This window comes from Schistocerca serialis, chromosome 7, assembly GCF_023864345.2.
Source record: "Schistocerca serialis cubense isolate TAMUIC-IGC-003099 chromosome 7, iqSchSeri2.2, whole genome shotgun sequence".
In the NCBI taxonomy this organism is placed as follows: domain Eukaryota; kingdom Metazoa; phylum Arthropoda; class Insecta; order Orthoptera; family Acrididae; genus Schistocerca; species Schistocerca serialis.
The window spans coordinates 298,968,193-298,987,835 of record NC_064644.1 but is presented as its reverse complement, the minus strand read 5'-3'; the positions used below and the strand labels follow the sequence as shown (position 1 = coordinate 298,987,835).

Below are 19,643 nucleotides of genomic sequence, written 5' to 3'. Positions count from 1 at the left end.
GTAATAGGTGAGCCAATCTAAGGTTCTGTACTCTTGAATCCTCCTTTCTTTCACAAACACCGGGCACGCAGGCGAGCATGGAGAATGCTATCCATGACAATTTACACACACTGGCAGGGGAGCACAGGCACTCCCCTCATGGAGGAGGCACCCACAATCACCGCAGAGGGGATCAGTGGTGCAGCAGGAAGACATTTATCCAAACCATAAGCATTTAAAGCATCTCATCGGTGGTGGAATATAAGGTTTCGCATCACACCGATACACCGTGACCTTGACCTTCTCTGGGAGGACATCCCCCTTGAAGGCCAGGATAAATGAGCCCATACCAGTGCAATTGTTTGGAGGGCCTAGCTGCACACGGCGAATAAAGCGAACCCCCACCACTCGAGGTTAGCACAAAGCTCCTCGTCAGATTGGAGAAGAAGATCTCAGTGAAAAATTGTGCCTTGTACTGAGTTCAGAGATTGGTGGGGCGTGACAGAAACTTTGATGTCACCAAGATGGTCACAAGCGCGCAGGGTATCAGACTGGGCAGTAGAAGATGTCTTCATGAGCAAAGCACCAGATCGCATTTTACTCATCGATTCCACTTTGCCATACTTATCTTCAATCGTCTCCACAGAAATCAAAGGCTTGGTCATGCCAAAACTTCCACTATACGTCCTGGTACAAACCAGGTACCGAGGGAGAGGTTTCAATCCAAGCCGGCGAGTTTGACCCTCCTCCCAGGGGGTGGCCAGGGAGGGGAAGGCTGAAGGATCAAAAGGAGTGTCACACTTGCTACCACTCAGAGACGGCCACAGAATGGCCAGGATGGTGAAGCTTTTGTCGCTTCATGCGCAAAGTATCTGCCCTAGTACCACCCACTCTGATCAGGGGCTCTCTCTGTGGGTGGCACACAGCCACAGCAAGGGCCATCTGGCACGGCAGCCATTGCCTGGAGTACTGGTGCCCCAAAGTGATTAACATCGACTCTTGAGTACACACGAGACATTAGCAGCTCAGGCAAACACATGTGGTAAATGATACAAAGGTATTGAGACAATAAGGAGTAGTCCAGAACATACATGCAAACACCACCTGACACACTTCATAGTCAGTGGGATTCACAAAATAGCCCCCATAGCAGCAGGGGGCAAGGGGCTGCATTGCTGGGAAACAAGTTTCTTGCAGGGCTATGCAAGAAACAAGAGACATGCACAAAAGGTGTCACAGCTCAGCAAAGTGATGGAAAAAAACCACTACAGTTTGGCTGGAGGATCATGGTATCAGGATCCTGTGAGGGTGTGAAGGGACCAAGGAGGCAGTCATGCTTCAAGGCCACTTTCTGCCACTGGTTGTGAGGATAAACCACTAATACACAGGTTGTTTGAGGGAGTCTGGGACCATAGAGGCCACCAAGAATGGAAACAGAGGCAGAGCATGTGAGGGTCTGGTGGCATGGGAGCTACCAGGCTTGTCTGCTCCATACTCTGGGACAGAAGAGAAATGCCAAGTCCTATGAGCTCCGATGTGTTGCTCTGTCAGCCGCCACCTGGCTTCCTGTTGCAGATCAGCATAATTCTGGAGGGGAGCGTCCCGAGGGACCCCTTTCTGTTCAGGAATGCTGGAGGAGGGTATTGCTTCTCCAGCTGGGGGGGTGGGGACTGATGTCCCCAGCAGACAGGGAGTTGACACTCCCAAAGGGGTAGCAGTAGGAGAAGAATCCCCAACTGCCATGGGAGCAGATCCAAGAGCTAGAGACAGAAGAGACAGAGGAGACAGAGGAGTGTGCTCCCTGCCGTCGTTGGATAAGCAGCTGCAGCAGCAAGTTGTATACTCCTAGCTCACTCATTTGTTACATAGTTTAATTTTTAATTTCTTTGCGTGTTTTTGGTACTTGCATTGTTTAATTCATAAATTTCAGGCGTATTATAGTATTTGAGAGTTGTAGCATCGCGTTTTAGTACCTGAATAGTGTATAATCGCGTAGTCTCCTTCTGCCGCCGAGCAGTGTGTCAGCAGTGCGCAAGTAGCAGCATTACTGCATTTACTACGCAATCTTGTATTTTAATAACTGTTTAAATTTTGTGTTGATTTATTTGCGCTCTCTGTAGATTAGTTCAGACGTTCTTTGCACAATAGTTTTTAGCATGGATAGGGACTGCAACTGCTGTGTTCTGATACAGGCTGAGTTGGCATCCCTTCGCTCCCAGCTTCAGGCAGTGTTGGCTTCAGTCACACAGCTTGAGGCTGTTGCCAATGGGCATCACTGTGGGGTTCCGGATGGGGGTTTGTCGGGGACGGCCAGCTCGTCCCACGCATCCCCCAATCGGACTACAACTGTGGTTGCCCGGGATACTGCCCGCATTGAGGCTGATCCCTCACCTGTGGTAGAGTGGGAGGTCGTCTCAAGGTGTGGCAGGGGGCGAAAGACATTCCGGAGGGCTGAACGGAAGGCCTCTCCAGTTTGTCTGACTAACCAGTTTCAGGCTCTGTCTCAGGCTGATACTGATCTTCGGCCTGACATGGCTGCTTGTCCTGTTCCAGAGGTTGCCCCTCAGTCTGCAAGATCCGGGCAGTCGCAGAGGGTGGGCTTACTGGTAGTTGGGAGCTCCAACGTCAGGTGCGTAATGGGGCCCCTTAGGGATATGGCAGCAAGAGAGGGGAAGAAAACCAATGTGCACTCTGTGTGTATACCGGGGGAGTCATTCCAGATGTGGAAAGGGTCCTTCCGGATGCCATGAAGGGTACAGGGTGCACCCATCTGCAGGTGGTCGCTCATGTCAGCACCAATGATGTGTGTCGCTATGGATCCGAGGAAATCCTCTCTGGCTTCCGGCGGCTATCTGATTTGGTGAAGACTGCCAGTCTCGCTAGCGGGATGAAAGCAGAGCTCACCATCTGCAGCATCGTCGACAGGACTGACTGCGGACCTTTGGTACAGAGCCGAGTGGAGGTTCTGAATCAGAGGCTGAGACAGTTCTGCGACCGTGTGGGCTGCAGATTCCTCAACTTGCGCCATAGGGTGGTGGGGTTTCGGGTTCCGTTGGATAGGTCAGGAGTCCACTACATGCACCAAGCGGCTACACGGGTAGCAGGGGTTGTGTGGCGTGGGCTGGGTGGTTTTTTAGGTTAGATGGCCTTGGGCAAGTACAGAAAGGGCAACAGCCTCAACGGGTGCAGGGCAAAGTCAGGACATGCGGTGACCAAGCAGCAATCGGTATTGTAATTGTAAACTGTCGAAGCTGCGTTGGTAAAGTACCGGAACTTCAAGCGCTGATAGAAAGCACCGAAGCCGAAATCGTTATAGGTACAGAAAGCTGGTTGAAGCCAGAGATAAATTCTGCCGAAATTTTTACAAAGGTACAGACGGTATTTAGAAAGGATAGACTGCATGCAACCGTTGGTGGAGTGTTCGTCGCTGTTAGTAGTAGTTTATCCTGTAGTGAAATAGAAGTGGATAGTTCCTTTGAATTATTATGGGTGGAGGTTACACTCAACAACCGAGCTAGGTTAATAATTGGCTCCTTTTACCAACCTCCCGCCTCAGCAGCATTAGTGGCAGAACAACTGAGAGAAAATTTGGAATACATTTCACATAAATTTTCTCAGCATGTTATAGTCTTAGGTGGTGATTTCAATTTACTAGATATAGACTGGGACACTCAGATGTTTAGGACGGGTGGTACGGACAGAGCATCGAGTGACATTATACTGAGTGCACTATCCGAAAATTACCTCGAGCAATTAAACAGAGAACCGACTCATGGAGATAACATCTGGGACCTACTGATAACAAACAGACCCGAACTTTTCGACTCTGTATGTACAGAACAGGGAATCAGTGATCATAAGGCTGTTGCAGCATCCCTGAATATGGAAGTTAGTAGGAATATAAAAAAGGTAGGAAGGTTTATCTGTTTAGCAAGAGTAATAGAAGGCAGATTTCAGACTAACTAACAGATCAAAACGAAAATTTCTGTTCAGACACTGACAATGTTGAGTGTTTATGGAAAAAGTTCAAGGCAATCGCAAAATGCGTTTTAGACAGGTACGTGCCGAGTAAAACTGTGAGGGACGGGAAAAACCCACCGTGGTACAACAACAAAGTTAGGAAACTACTGCGAAAGCAAAGAGAGCTTCACTCCAAGTTTAAACGCAGCCAAAACCTCTCAGACAAACAGAAGCTAAACGATGTCAAAGTTAGCGTAAGGAGGGCTATGCGTGAAGCGTTCACTGAATTCGAAAGTAAAATTCTACGTACCGACTTGACAGAAAATCCTAGGAAGTTCTGGTCTTACGTTAAATCAGTAAGTGGCTTGAAACAGCATATCCAGACACTCCGGGATGATGATGGCATTGAAACAGAGGACGACACGCGTAAAGCTGAAATACTAAACACCTTTTTCCAAAGCTGTTTCACAGAGGAAGACCGCACTGCAGTTCCTTCTCTAAATCCTCGCACAAACGAAAAAATGGCTGACATTGAAATACGTGTCCAAGGAATAGAAAAGCAACTGGAATCACTCAACAAAAAAAAGTCCACTGGACCTGACGGGATACCAATTCGATTCTACACAGAGTACGCGAAAGAACTTGCCCCCCTTCTAACAGCCGTGTACCGCAAGTCTCTAGAGGAACAGAAGGTTCCAAATGATTGGAAAAGAGCACAGATAGTCCCAGTCTTCAAGAAGGGTCGTCGAGCAGATGCGCAAAACTATAGACCTATATCTCTGACGTCGATCTGTTGTAGAATTTTAGAACATGTTTTTTGCTTGAGTACCATGTCGTTTTTGGAAACCCAGAATCTACTATGTAGGAATCAACATGGATTCCGGAAACAGCGACCATGTGAGACCCAACTCGCTTTATTTGTTCATGAGACCCAGAAAATATTAGATACAGGCTCCCAGGTAGATGCTATTTTTCTTGACTTCCGGAAGGCATTCGATACAGTTCTGCGCTGTCGCCTGATAAACAAAGTAAGAGCCTACAGAATATCAGACCAGCTGTGTGGCTGGATTGAAGAGTTTTTAGCAAACAGAACACAGCATATTGTTATCAATGGAGAGACGTCTACAGACGTTAAAGTAACCTCTGGCATGCCACAGGGGAGTGTTATGGGACCATTGCTTTTCACAATATATATAAATGACCTAGTAGATAGTGTCGGAAGTCCCATGCGGCTTTTTGCACGGATGATGCTGTAGTATACAGAAAGTTGCAGCATTAGAAAATTGTAGCGAAATGCAGGAAGATCTGCAGCGGATAGGCACTTGGTGCAGGGAGTGGCAACTGACCCTTAACATAGACAAATGTAATGTATTGCGAATACATAGAAAGAAGGATCCTTTATTGTATGATTATATGATAGCGGAACAAACACTGGTAGCAGTTACTTCTGTAAAATATCTGGGAGTATGCGTGCAGAACGATTTGAAGTGAAACGATCATATAAAATTAATTGTTGGTAAGGTGGGTACCAGGTTGAGATTCATTGGGAGAGTCCTTAGAAAATGTAGTCCATCAACAAAGGAGGTGGCTTACAAAACACTCGTTCGATCTATACTTGAGTACTGCTCATCAGTGTGGGATCCGTACCAGATCGGGTTGATGGAGGAGATAGAGAAGATCCAAAGAAGAGCGGTGCGTTTCGTCACAGGGTTATTTGGTAACCGTGATAGCGTTACGGAGATGTTTAGCAAACTCAAGTGGCAGACTCTGCAAGGGAGGCGCTCTGCATAGCGGTGTAGCTTGCTCGCCAGGTTTCGAGAGGGTGCATTTCTGGATGAGGTATCGAATATATTGCTTCCCCCTACTTATACCTCCCGAGGAGATCACGAATGTAAAATTAGAGAGATTAGAGCGCGCACGGAGGATTTCAGACAGTCGTTCTTCCCGCGAACCATACGCGACTGGAACAGGAAAGGGAGGTAATGACAGTGGCACGTAAAGTGCCCTCCGCCACACACCGTTGGGTGGCTTGCGGAGTATAAATGTAGATGTAGATGTAGGATGAGGACAGAATCACTGAAGAGGATGTAGGTGATCGTATTTCTTCTTGGTCTCTTGATATGTGAGGGGGTCACAATTCTTGTGTTCCACGGCAAGTGTCCAAACTGCATGCATTCATAGTACCGCATGGGAGGAGGAATATATGGCTCGACATCACAGCAATACACCATCACACTGACCACCTCTGGCAACAAGTCACCTTCAAAGGCCAAGATGAAAACTCCAATATCCGCTTTGTTGATTTTTGGTTTCCACTGGACACAACTGACAAAATGCACATTTTGTCACTCCAATTTATCATGCAGATTGTCATCAGTCTGTAAAAGAAGATGTCAATGGTAAATGATACCCTGTACCATATTCAGAAAGTTCAGTAACAGGAACGTCTCCCATCTTGTTGCAGACAAGCAGCACCCTTGACTGGGCAGGAGAGGCCATTTTAAGCAGAACGGAGCCGCTTTTCATTTTTTAAATCAGTGCCACTTCCCCAAACCTGTCTTTGAGGTGATCAATGAAGAATAATGGTGTTGTAGTCAAAAAAGAATCCCTGTCAGTCCTAGAACAAATCACGTATTGCGGGAAGTACTTATCCCTTGCCTCTGAGCACTATGTCCCTCCCATCATGTAGACAGGAAAGGGATGATCTTGAGCTCATGCCTCTCCACATTACAAAATGTCTTAGCTTCGGAAGAGACTGCTGTGGACATTTGGCATGCAGCAGAAGAAGAATGTCATTTGTTTCATATGTGAATCTTCTGCCATGGTACCATGTGAGCTCTCCACATGGGCACCACTCAGCCACAGCAAAGTTTACCTGGCCAGTAAACCGCTACCTGGAGTCCCTTTGCCCCAGCCATGATGGGCATTTACTCCTTAGCTTGGGTGGGGAGTTTCCACCTCAGGTGCCAACAGTGTGATACCTGCACGATCACGGGCCTACCACTGCAGGTACTTGATGACAAAACAAAACAAGAACAAAACAGCACTACCAAAAACAGTCCCTGCAGATGAACAGAATGAGCCAGGTTGAGAACATAGACGGCACTGAACTGGCAATGAATTGCACAGTACACTCTTCGTGACAAAAATGTGTGCTACACAAGCTCCACCCACCGCCCACATGGCAATGGTTGTGTGTGTGTGTGTGTGTGTGTGTGTGTGTGTGTGTGTGTGTGTGTGTGTGTGTGTGTGTGTAGTGGGGAGGTATGGCCTCGCATGTCCTATCTGACAGTATGCATCGTTTCCATATGATTAACTTGGGGGGGGGGGGGGGGGGGGGGGGGAGAGACTGATGACCATAGATGTTAAGTCCCATAGTGCTCAGAGCCATTTTTTTTTTTGATTAATTTGGCCTCAAGGCCTACATTATAAGGAAGGTGTCCAGGTTGGCATGGAAACGCATGGAATGGGACCTACATCAGTGGCATCAGGCGCTCTTCACTTCATTGTTAATGCATCCCATTTTCTTTTTGATGTGAGCACTGTGTGTTATTTTAGACTTCTTACAACTGATTTTCAGTCAATTTCAAACTTGCACTTGTAAATTCTTCCATTCATTTTTGAGATTTATATGCTCTAGAAGATAGCAGTACAATATACTGGGTAATTGTATTAGTAGTAGTAGTAGTAGTAGAAAAAGAAGAAGAAGATCATCATCAGCAGCAGCAGTAATTTATTGATCCAAGGATTATATTAAAATGATATAGGATATGAAACTCCTTGGCAGATTAAAACTGTGCGGCTGTTGGAGACTCGAACTCAGGACCTTTGCCTTTTGCAGGCAAGTGCTTTACTGACTGAGCTACCCAAGTTTGAGTCTCAGTCCAGCACACAGTTTTAATATGCCAGGAAGTTTCATATCAGTACACACTCCACTGCAGAGTTAATATCTCATTCTGGATGTAGGCTATGTTGGCTTAATAGAAAGTAAAGGTAATTCATAATTCATAAATACGGACAAATAAAAGTTTCATTGTGCTTAATGAGTAGAGGACAGGTTGTCAGCGATGGCCTTCTTGAAGGAACCACCCCATAATCAGCAAAATGTAGGTGGTCGAGGTATATTCCACTAACACGCATACCTTCTTAGTTATCCAGCTTCCTCATGAAGGCTGATGGGAACTGAAGCATTTCTGCCATATTCTTTAGTATACAGGGTGGTTATAGTTAAACATTCCCCACTTGATAGTGTTCCCATGAAAAACAAGCAATCTTAGGGCAATGAAAGTTCATAAAAACATTTTTAAGAAAATGAGAAATAATGAATACACCACTGAAACAAATATTTTAATTTCCACAACAGAGGGTAACATTTTTTAACTTTGTTGCACATTTACATCCCAGATTAGAAGAACTCCTCAATACGACAACCATCTGCATCCATGACAGCCTGGAACCACACTAGAGATACCATTTTACAAATGTTCGTAGCACTTTTAGACCACAGAATGTTCAGCTGTCGTAACACAGCTCACGCACTGCTTGAAGATCATACATTGGATTCTCAGACATGACAATGGTAACTTTTTCAACAATTTGTGGTGCTGCTGGTCATCAGCCTCACCCACGAGTAATTCCCAATCACCAGTTAATTTGAACTTCCGAATCATTCTTCAACAGCAGTGCAAAAAGAGGTCCTCTCCGTATTTCTTTAATGTGTCAATACTTGCGAAGAGCAGCAGCACTATTTCTGTTTTGCTAAAACAGCTTTACAATTGAAGCCTGCTCACCTGGTCCAGATCCATGTTCATTGCCTGCAACTATAATGCGCACAATGATGCTTGTGTTTTGACTCTTGCATTGCCATAGCAGTACCGATGCCTAACAGCAAGTCATGACAGTAACACTACTAACAATGTAAATACTGTAGCATACATTCTAAATGTCAGTCCTATACAGCTGGGCACCCATACAGGAAATAGTTTTCTGTGTGCACTGGTCCAAGTAGCAAAAGTTTAGTTATAATCACCCTGTACCAATATAGGTCAAGTCAACTCTTTTTTCAAAGGCTGCTGGTGCAGATTTTGTTGAAAGTGAGTTCCATGCTTTCTTTAACACCCCGAATTCCAGGCAAAGTGGTAATTTAAACTCGTTCTGTTTTAGAATTCTGTTCAAAGTTTGTAGACTGTACTAAACTCGCAGTTAAAACAATTTTGTTTTAAATTTTTTGTGGATTAGAGATAATATGCTGTTTGGCTATTGTTTTTTATTTCTTGACTGTCTTCTTTATCGCAAAACAAAATAACTACAGTTAACTCCAGTCTTTGGAACTTTTTTCATTTGTGAATACTCTTTTCACAACTTTGCAAATTCCTTTTGTATAACTTTTACTCTTTTTCCACCTTTATCGAAACTCTGTCCTCTCTCAGCACTATCATCCCTCAAATAGCTTTATAATCATCCTCTGGCATTATTCCAGTATTAACTACACACATATTTCATATTACAGAAGTTATCTGGAATGGCTCATATGAGATGTTCCATGGCAGGCGTCTACTGAAGCTGGCAACACACTGATGAAATGCTTTTATGATTTGCAACTATGCACACATCTGTTACCACTTCATCATTTACTCTTAAAGTTATCTGCTCCACTTCATGTGTGGTTCTGACCGTCTCCTCCATCACTTTATCCCATATTGTCTATCTTTTGACCGGATGTAATTATCTTCTCGTAATGAATTTTCTTTGAAGTCTGTTTACGGCCTTCAATACTCTGCAGTATCAACATCAGCACTACCTCTGACTGACAAGCGCAGTTTCCTTTTCGTGCTACAATATGCCTGTAGTCTTTTTCTAAACATTGGTCTAATCTGGGTTAGTTTTCAAATAATGTAAAGACTTTATTAATGAGTGTGTAATATTTTTCACTCTTGTCATGAGCACTGTATTCATGACTCCAGTTCACATCGTATGAGTTTCCTGAAGTAATCAGTTTTTGATGAACTGAGAACCTTCTTGAACTCAGATTTAACAGATTTTGTTTCCTGACCAGTGAAAATGAAATGAGTGTATGGCATTGTTGGCCAGGAGGCCCTATTCGGGGAAGTTCAGCCACCATATTGCAAGCACTTTTTAGCTGACGCCACATCGGCGACTTGCGAGTCAATGATGATGAAGGACACACAATACCCAGTCCCCTGCTGGGAATCGAACCCGGGCCCCATGCGTGGTAGGCGATAATGCTACCGCTATGCTACAGAGGCGGACTCCTGATCAGTGTTAACATTTAACATAACGAAGTGCATGTCATGGTCCACTACTGCTTTCGTAATACACCATAATATTGTTTAATAGATCTATAAAAAGATTTTCTATTTCCATTTTTAAACAGTTAGCTACTTTAGTTGGACAATTTATGGCAAGAATGTGTTGAACCATATTGCCAACGCAAACAAATTATTAATGAAAGAATTTTAAAATTGAAACGCCCACCAAATGCCTTATTTCTGTTAAATAGGCCAATAGAGTTTCAGTTTGATTTATGAACTTATTGATGTTTGCTGTAGCCGCTTTTCATACACTTACTATATTATAATGGATTTGATTTGAAATTTTACTTCTATTACACATGCATCCATTTGCTGCCCCATGCAATATTCATTAATATTTATGCTCTTAAGTAAGTGACAGACCCTGACAAATGTGGCAAATCATCCTTCCTCCATTTTTGCTCTGCTGAAGTGAGATGCTAACCTAAATCCTGTAACACTTCACGTATCTATACCAGTGGTCACATGATGTTCAAAGAGGCATATTAATTCAAATGAGTTTGATAGACAATTCCCAATGCAAGTAATTTCTCATTACTTTATTCCTTAGCCTTCTACTATTCTGATGTAATAAGGACAGCTGGCATTTCACACTGACAGATGTAACTGTATGGAAGTAAATTTTTGGTTAAAAATCTTCAGTTAATAGCTGTTTGTACAGATTCAATATTCTAGAATTATGTGGTTTAGTTTCTGTCTGGAACTGATTGTTTGCTTGAAGCCTAACCTCTCTTGAAACTTCATTTCTTTGGATCTTCACAACCCTAAAAGAGATGCTGCTCCGATACTGGTAACCACTGGTATTTTACCATTCATGACCTTAGGTTTTCTGATATTAAGCCAGCCACTTTCCCTTTCCCACTGTGGTGAAGGCCATGCCCCACTGTGGTGAAAGTCATGCCTAATATAATACCACCAATTATAGAACCAACAGGAACCAAAACAACATGTGACTCAGAGCTGCAAAAGCACCCTTTAAATCCCCTGACCCAACATCTTTCTTTTCCACTGCCTGCTGCCACTTTCCACTTCTCTCCACCCCTCTACCTTATTCACTTGTCCAGTTATTACCTAGCCTAGTCTGTTTCAGCCTAAACAGCTACAATCCCCCCCCCCCCCCCCCCACTACATTTTCCTCTCTACTGCACATCCTGCAAAAGGATAACTAATTTACTCAATGTTACCCAAAACAGACAGAAAAATGTGGACTGACATGAAGCCTCCTATTACACAAAAGTTATGTGGCAGGTAACAAGAGTATAATCATTCACTCTTTAGCATAAGGCAAACATTTACTTGAAACTTCATACCAAGTATATATTGAGTTGTTTAATGCAGTCATTGTATGTTTTTGGGAGTAAATCAAGTCTGCCCCGTCACAAGAAGAACTGTTGCTAAGTATGACATGGCTGTTACTCCTTTGAGACATTACACCCTCATTTCTGAAGCTAAGTGTCATACTATCTGAAACTGAAGCCAGTTTTCAGAAACACATATGAATATTTATATAATATTATGTAAAGCTGGACTGCAAAATACTTCTATGTAACAATTTAAAATATTTATAGAATACAGTACTGGATTCCAGTATGTTTTCCATTTCTAAACTCACGTTTGATATCGCTGTATCCATCAACTTCATCTCCATTTCTATACCATTTCATGTTATTAGTGAAATTACGACGTGATGCTCGGCATGTAAGAATGACAGTGTCTCCTTCTACAATTTCTTCCTGCACTGGTAATATTCCAAAACCATCTGCTACATCTGAAAGTTTGTGAAATATTGTCATTGTGGCCAACAAACTCTGTGAATAACAGGAAAATTAGATTAAAATAATTTGAACAGTTTGCTCTTCAAGTGAGCTACTATTTTAATGAAACAGTCCATATTTTAATGAAACAGTCCATATTTTAAAAGCATCCATATTTATAAAGCAGATATAATCTCCCTCAGAGTTGTGCCGTATGTTAGTTTGGTAACACATTCGTATCTCTTAAGTATACTTTCTTCTTTATCATTTTTGTATGATGGTAACACACATAACAAAACAATTTTTTGTTTCTGAACTACTTAAGAATCCAAAAAAGGCGCCAATATTGTGTGACCTGCAAGTGTATCGTTATGTGTAAAAAAAAAAAAAAAAAACACACACCTGGACTTTCACTATCTAATGCATTTCAACAGCCGAAATTCTCAAAAACTGTTTATGTAAGACAGTTAACAAGCTGTAGTGCATTCCTTTTCATTGACAAGTGCAGCACCTCCTCCATCCATAGAGTACTGATTTGTACTCACATAGAAATTCATTTTCAGTGCACTAATTCAAAATTAACACAAATAAATGAATACAGCTGAGAGAGAGTAAGAGCAAACATTTATTAGCCACCAAAAGAATTAAAGATGGCACACAAATTTGGCACTGTAAGGGCTGTAAAATACTGCAATTTGTAAATGTGTACTGACAGACAATTGTTTAACTATGCAACATCCAGTGGACTTATTTATTCAGCTGTGTATTACGCATATTTTTCTTGTGATATCACTGTGTGCCAAATTCTCTGAAATTAGCATGCCACAATGTAGGCAGGATTGAATCCAGCCATTGCTGAAAGCACGACATTCAAAATGCGTAGTGGACATCAGAATAAGATAATTACAGCAGTAAGTCAATGTTTTGTGTGTATTAAAAATAAACAATGAAATCTCTTAAGTTTCAGATTTTTAATAATTTTATCTTATTTCAATGACCTAAGAAAATTATGACCAAAAAATGTCAGGAGATACTGGAAAGAAAATGTATGTATTGCAAGAAGTTTAGGGTGTGAAAGCACCATGACTATTTCTAGAAATGAAATTTTTGATGCAGCTAACCTGATGCTTTGAATTAGATCATACAGCTAATGAAGAGGCACTGAACTGGACCACGGAGAAGAGAAACTGATGCCATAACTTGATGAAAAGAAGGCCTCTGTTGATAGACCATATCAAGGAACTGTCAGTAATGAAGGAAAGAATGGCGGTAAAAATCACAGAGGGAGACCAAGGCTTTACTGCAACTAACAAGTTCAAATGGATGCAGTATGCAGTAGTTGTGGAGAGAGAGAGAGCATTGCACACCACTTACTTGAAAGATGATTTGCTCTACTTATAAACATGAACTTGATATTATTTGATGAAGGTGAAGAGAGAGACTCTGTGTACCTAAAGTTTCAAAAAGTGTGACACAGCACCTCGATTAGCGAATACTAACCACGCCAGTATCATATTGAGTATATTTGTGAACATGGAACTGACACTGAATACTTGACTAGTGAACACAGTAAGTGATACTAGATAGCCTAAGTTTTACAGAAAGGGAAGTAACATTGAGTGTGCTCCTAGGAAGCCAAATGGCACATCTAACATGTTCAATATACATGAATGGTTTATCAGATAGAATCAACACCACTATAATACCATCACTGATGACACTGTTGCATACAGAAAAGCTGCAATTGGATTCTGATGACATTTCCACGTGTAAGGAATTGTAGTTACCTTTAAATGACAATCAAAGGGGCTCAGCCAGAATCATCACAGTAATAAAACAATAAGCTCACAACAAAATTAATAATCTGTGAACATGAATGAGAACATGAATTTAAGAATTATAACTTAAAAAAGTTAATTTCCTTTCTGTGAAGTTAATATTGCTTATTACTGTCAAAGCATGACAGCCAGCAGGTGTAATCCATAATGTAAACAAAATAATTATTTTATTTGATGTACTAACTGATGACTTACAGCATTATGGCATGATTAGTTGGAAGTCACATTAAAATGAAATTCTGGAAAGAAATTCTGAAGATTCAGGGAAAAAAGGAAAAAATCTGTGGTGCAGTATGTAACTTCAAAAAATTGAATGTTTTGTTACAGGCATTGAAAGTTACTTTAGGTAGTTACCACAAAGAAAAAAAAAATCTTTGCCACCAGAAGAAGCACAACTGATAAATACAAATTTAAGAAACACTGTTGAGTCTCAGGCTTCTTAATCTTTTCTAAAATTTGTTCTAAAAAAAAAAAAGTAAAAAAGTGGTTTGAATAAATGTTAGTGAAAAGAGTAATCCATTGTTAGGCCAGGTCAGGACAGAAAAATGAGTAACAGTGGATTAACAGGCTACATTAGAACTAATAACTATGAGCTCAACTGTGCCCACAATTTAACTCTGAAGACCTAGTGGTTTCAACATAATTCATTCAATTTTTAAAATTACCCACCAGTGATGATGATCTGTGTTTTCTCTGTGTCACTTCCATACTTATTAGCAGCAATGCATTCCACTGTTCCAGACACTGTAGCATTCAGCTGCAGTTCTGAAATTGTTTCATACCCATCCTCTTCATCCTCTTCACTGACAATATAATTTTTGAAATTTTCATTCTGTAAATCAAATTTAAATTCATTGAGACATGTATTTAACTTTCCTTTGAGATCAGTAATAAAACCTAGGAATTAACTAAATTGAATTATTTATAATCACAAAAATAATGAATGAATGTATGTATGTATGTATGTATGTATGTATGTATGTGTAGTTCACTCTTCCATCTATAATTCTGTGCTCAAACCAAAATTTCCAGTGATATTTGTTGCACTTTATGAATTAAACAGCTGCTTCATTTTTCTGTAATTCTGTTTATTAAACAGAAACACACAGTTCTATGGAATTTCAACAGCATGGAAACTTACATTCTTCACATATCTAAATTTAAATGCTGATTTATCTTTTAACCACACCTTCATATCCAATTTGATGATATTTATTCTGATAAGTTTTCTAAACAGCTGAACTGCACATAATAAACACATATCGTTCACACCCTTATATCTTGATAACGAATAAGAAAGCAAATATGAAATAATGACATCTACCTACAGTTTTATTCCTCAGATGGTGTGAAGAATCACGAACAGGTCCTCACAAGTCCAAATAAATAAATAATGGGAAAATGGTAAAAGTAGTATGTGATGAATGTTTGTGATACTGATAGATTATATACATGTAGCACGGTACATACAAGTTTTAAAATTATAAAAGGCTCAAAATAACTTTGACACACAATAGTAAAAGGAAACAGCAATGCAACTGGTTTACAGAATGGTGAATTAAAATTAAGAGAATTATAAGTCACTTATAGAACCTAACCAACTAGTTATGACAATTACTACCAACCATAACATTTAATTCAGCTGTTAGTGCACATTGGTGCCAAGAGATTTCAGTAAGGGCAATTATGTATGGCTTTTTACACAATTGGAATTTAATATAATGATACTGATGGTCACCATTCAACAAAGCTTAGCAAAATGAAAACATGCTCTTCATACATTGAAAACAAAGTAAATGATTTTCATCGTAAGTGACAACATGAAAAAACCTGAGTTCTCCTATTGCTACCTTGCCACCTTTACAACATTCTTCCTTTTTTTCTATTCTATTCGATACTGGGAGGAAAAACACTTTTGGATCAAGCAAAACGTGCATCAAAACCACTGAGAATTCACTACTTCACACTGCTGGTACACTTGCTGTACCTGTAGTTTGGAATGAATACCAGTTTCCTTTCTACGCGATGTTCTTGTCGGGCCTATAAATTTGTATGTCTTTGCTGTAATAATACTTCAATACTGCTCTGCATGTCCGCAGCTAATGGTCTTGCAGTAGCGCTCTCACTTCCCGCGCACAGGGTCCCAAGTTCGATTCCCGGCGGCCTCGAGATACCTGGGTGTTGTGTGTCTTTCATCATCATTTCATCCTCATTCACTCGCAAGTCGGGCATAGTGGCATTAAAAAACTTGTTGAGCGGCGGCCGAACCGCCCCACGAGGGGTCTACCGGCGACCAATGCTATACGCTCATTATTGTTTTTTATTATTATTATTATTCTGGATTTACAATGTGAGTAAATTATTATTATTATTATTATTATTATTATTATTTACTGCTCTGCATCAATGACATTGAAAATGGTTTATATCTTATGCCACCAAGTTTAACATTATTTTGTAACGTTAAGGATGAGAAATGTACAGCTGGAGGATGACCTGTCTTTCATCTGTAAGTTCTCGTCTTGCCTTAAGAAATGGAACGGTGATGAACTGCAGAAAAAATGGTACTCCCAAAATATGAACAACAAAAAAGTTTATTTTCATCTTAGAAAAGTAATGTCCGTTTTATTCTGATTAAAATGTTAGCAATAACTGAAGACTTCCTCCCAATTTTTGTACTGTAGCTTGACAAAACATAAGACACACTCAGTTTTCATAATCATGTTTTATTAGGAGACTGATAATGAGAATAATACTGTGTGTTCTGTGATTACCTCCAAGACGAAATGTTGATATGTTTGAACATGCAATGCAGCAAACAGAAAAATCAAGCAGGCAAATCTGCAAATGACCCCCCCCCCCTTCCCCCCCAATGACAACCCCTTCCCCCTTTTCACCACCACCTCTTCCCATTTTTCTGCAAAGACAAAGTTTCCCTTAGTATGATAATGGTTCACTGACACTCAGAACATTCTAGCTATAACACAGAATCTGCAATGTATTGTGTTTCTCAAAAAACAACTTACAATGCAATATTCAGTAACTCAATGGTTGAGTTTTAAGATGTTTGTTTTGAATGTGCATCTGAGAAAAATCTCAACACAGTCCTTTTAATAAAGTGCAGATTTTATACAATGGTTCAGCATTTACTCCAATATTGATACAACTAATTAATGAAAAGCTATGGAAGTAATATTTATGGAGGTTACTTACATTGATGGCCATTCTCTCCTTACCCTCTGGCTGAAAAAACCAAGTCACATTTGGGCTTGGCCTTCCAAGAATAGTGGCATTTACTTTGGCACTTGCTTTCTGAGATGGTTTATACAAAAATTTCAGTGGATATTGTGGCATGTAGACATGAGGTTTTCCTGAAAACATGGACAATGTTAGTTCAGAAAGCTCACAATACATTGAAATTGCATTGCACCTCCTCAGAATTACTTTCACAACTTTAATGTATTATTCAAGTCTCCATTTTTCTTCAAACTCTCAAAAATGTGAGTCTTAATCACAGCATAACCTACCGAGTCCAGTGGACTTCTTTCATTACTAGCCGCTGTATTTTTAATGACCCAATGATGCACCACCTAATTAACTTATGATGGGTTGTTAATTGTCACTTGGTCATTGTGACTGGAGTATGGCACCCAATGGGGCATGATATACAGCACCAGCTAGTCCCCACCTCTGCTCACAACGTTGCCTGTGTCTTACTACCTGGAGGCGAGCATCATTTGTATCCTTGTTCTTTCAGTATTTATTTTTCTGCAGTTTTTTTCTTACTTTTGAAATATAAAATAATTGCAGTATTTTAGGAAGAATGGAAACAGAAGATACGAATGAAGAGACTGCATTGGTGCCATCATCAGTTTGGTGTGTGTGAATATGATCGAGACACTGACCACCAGTCTCAATACCTTCATTAAGTTACATTAATAAAGGCTAAACTAGAAGTTATATAGACTAGAGGTTGTCTGCTATTTAATACCACTTGCTTTATAAATTAGTCACACACTGGAGATGCACATTGCCCTGTTGCATCAGATATGTAGCTGGCACTCATTATACTTGCTACATGCTGATGCATCGCCATTTTTCCTCTTACCAAGTGTTGCCATTTGGTTGTTATTTGTTTAGTTCTTGTTCAGTGTTTACATTATATTATTAACTGTTACTTTCTAGTATCTAATTTATAAATTACTGTCTATTGTAAGGCTATTATAATGCAGCAAAGCTGTTGAGGAATTGTGTTGATCGGTTTTCTTCCACCCTTTGGGCTCTGTCTGCCTGCTACATGTAGGCCTGCTGCCTTGTTTGTGTATACTTCTCGAATGTGATTTTAGATATCTTGTTTGCCAAGATCTTTAGCTGTGTCCACTGTTCTTCATTTTTGATTATGCTATGGATGTCGGGTTCTGTGTTGCTCTAGTCTACTTGTAGTTCATTTCTGATATTTGTGTACTGTCCACAGAAGATGACTATCTGCTGGGGAACCACCTTCCTTGTCCTCGTCTGACTGCTGCCTCATTACTGATCAGTGTCGGTCTATGTGCCCAGGCACTTGCAGCAGATCACAGTACTTATTGGAAGACGGTACAATGCAAGTTCTTGCGATTGATAGAGGTAGTCTGTAGTGTTCTTAATTTAGCCTTGCCAATTTGTGGAGTATTTTTTTCTGCTTTATTTGTTGTTAGTTTCATGTGTTCATGGAAGTTCACTTTCTTATCACTGCATACACTATGGACTGCTACAGTTGTTTAAGCACATTGTGCCCCGAGTGTGGTTTATTGCTATAGCTGTTCGCAGCTATGTGCTTGTGGTGAACTGCTGTAGATGTTTTGAAACATTTTGTAGTGGTGGAACACAAACCCTGTTTGTTTGCAGCAGTGTGGGCAAACTCACCACAGTTAATTATTTGTTCTAAATCCAATGTAAGAAATTTTAATGCACAGTACACAACAGTTGTCAGTTTGTTATCAGAGGATACTCATCACAAATAGTTTGCTGTACACACAACAGACAATGATTGAGTATACATCCTCCATTGTCAGTCAGTTTGGGTTTAAATATTTTATCGTGAGAGACTTGCTGTTACAGACCACAGTCACTCATTTATTTGTCTGTTTTAATACGGTGAATTTATGGATTGTAATTGCACTTAAAAAGTGCATAATTCAGCATTGACTGCATGGTGAGAGATGTCACAATGAAGCATTAAAGTCACAGCCACCAAATCCCACATGTTCCTGTCAACGCATCAAAACACTCCTTGTAATCTTAACTTGGTGTCTCACTCAATAATGATCTCAAGAGTAATAATGAAGGGTCACTCCAGTTGCTGATGTGTACTTCAATTGATGTCAGATTTCACATCTAGGCAATTTTCCAGCAAACCTGAAAATTCCATTGTTAATGCATAATACGGATATATAAATATTTTACATAATGGCACTTGAAAAACTAAGTTCATACATGGATCTTAATAGATGTCCTATCATCCTATTCCTTCTTTTTGTCACTCTTTTTCCTGTAGTACTTTCCTTGCCGATTCTGCGAAGTATCTCCTCATTTCTTACCTTATCAATCCATTTAATTTAAAACATTCATCTGTAGTGTCAAATCTTAAATTCTTTGATTCTCTTCTGCTCCAGTTTCCCACAGTCAATATTTAAGTAACATACAATGCTGAGTTCCAAACATGACCTATGTTTGATACTAATAGAATTCTCTTGGCCAGGAATGCCTTTCCAACAGTGCTAGTCTGCTTTTCCATCCAT

General features: G+C 40.5%; 1 protein-coding gene across 8 annotated transcripts in view; it reads right to left on the bottom strand.

The window, feature by feature from the left end:
- The window catches only part of LOC126412521 (vascular endothelial growth factor receptor kdr-like), an 864,770-nt gene that overhangs the window by 116,247 nt on the left and 728,880 nt on the right, over positions 1 to 19,643 (bottom strand). For all 8 annotated transcript variants that reach the window (XM_050082152.1, XM_050082155.1, XM_050082154.1 and 5 more), the window contains 3 exons: positions 17,077 to 17,234; positions 14,533 to 14,695; positions 11,884 to 12,039 (listed from right to left, as the gene is read on the bottom strand). In XM_050082152.1, the coding sequence (XP_049938109.1) occupies positions 11,884 to 12,039; positions 14,533 to 14,695; positions 17,077 to 17,234 (477 nt within the window). The remainder of the gene's footprint in view (positions 1 to 11,883; positions 12,040 to 14,532; positions 14,696 to 17,076; positions 17,235 to 19,643) is intronic.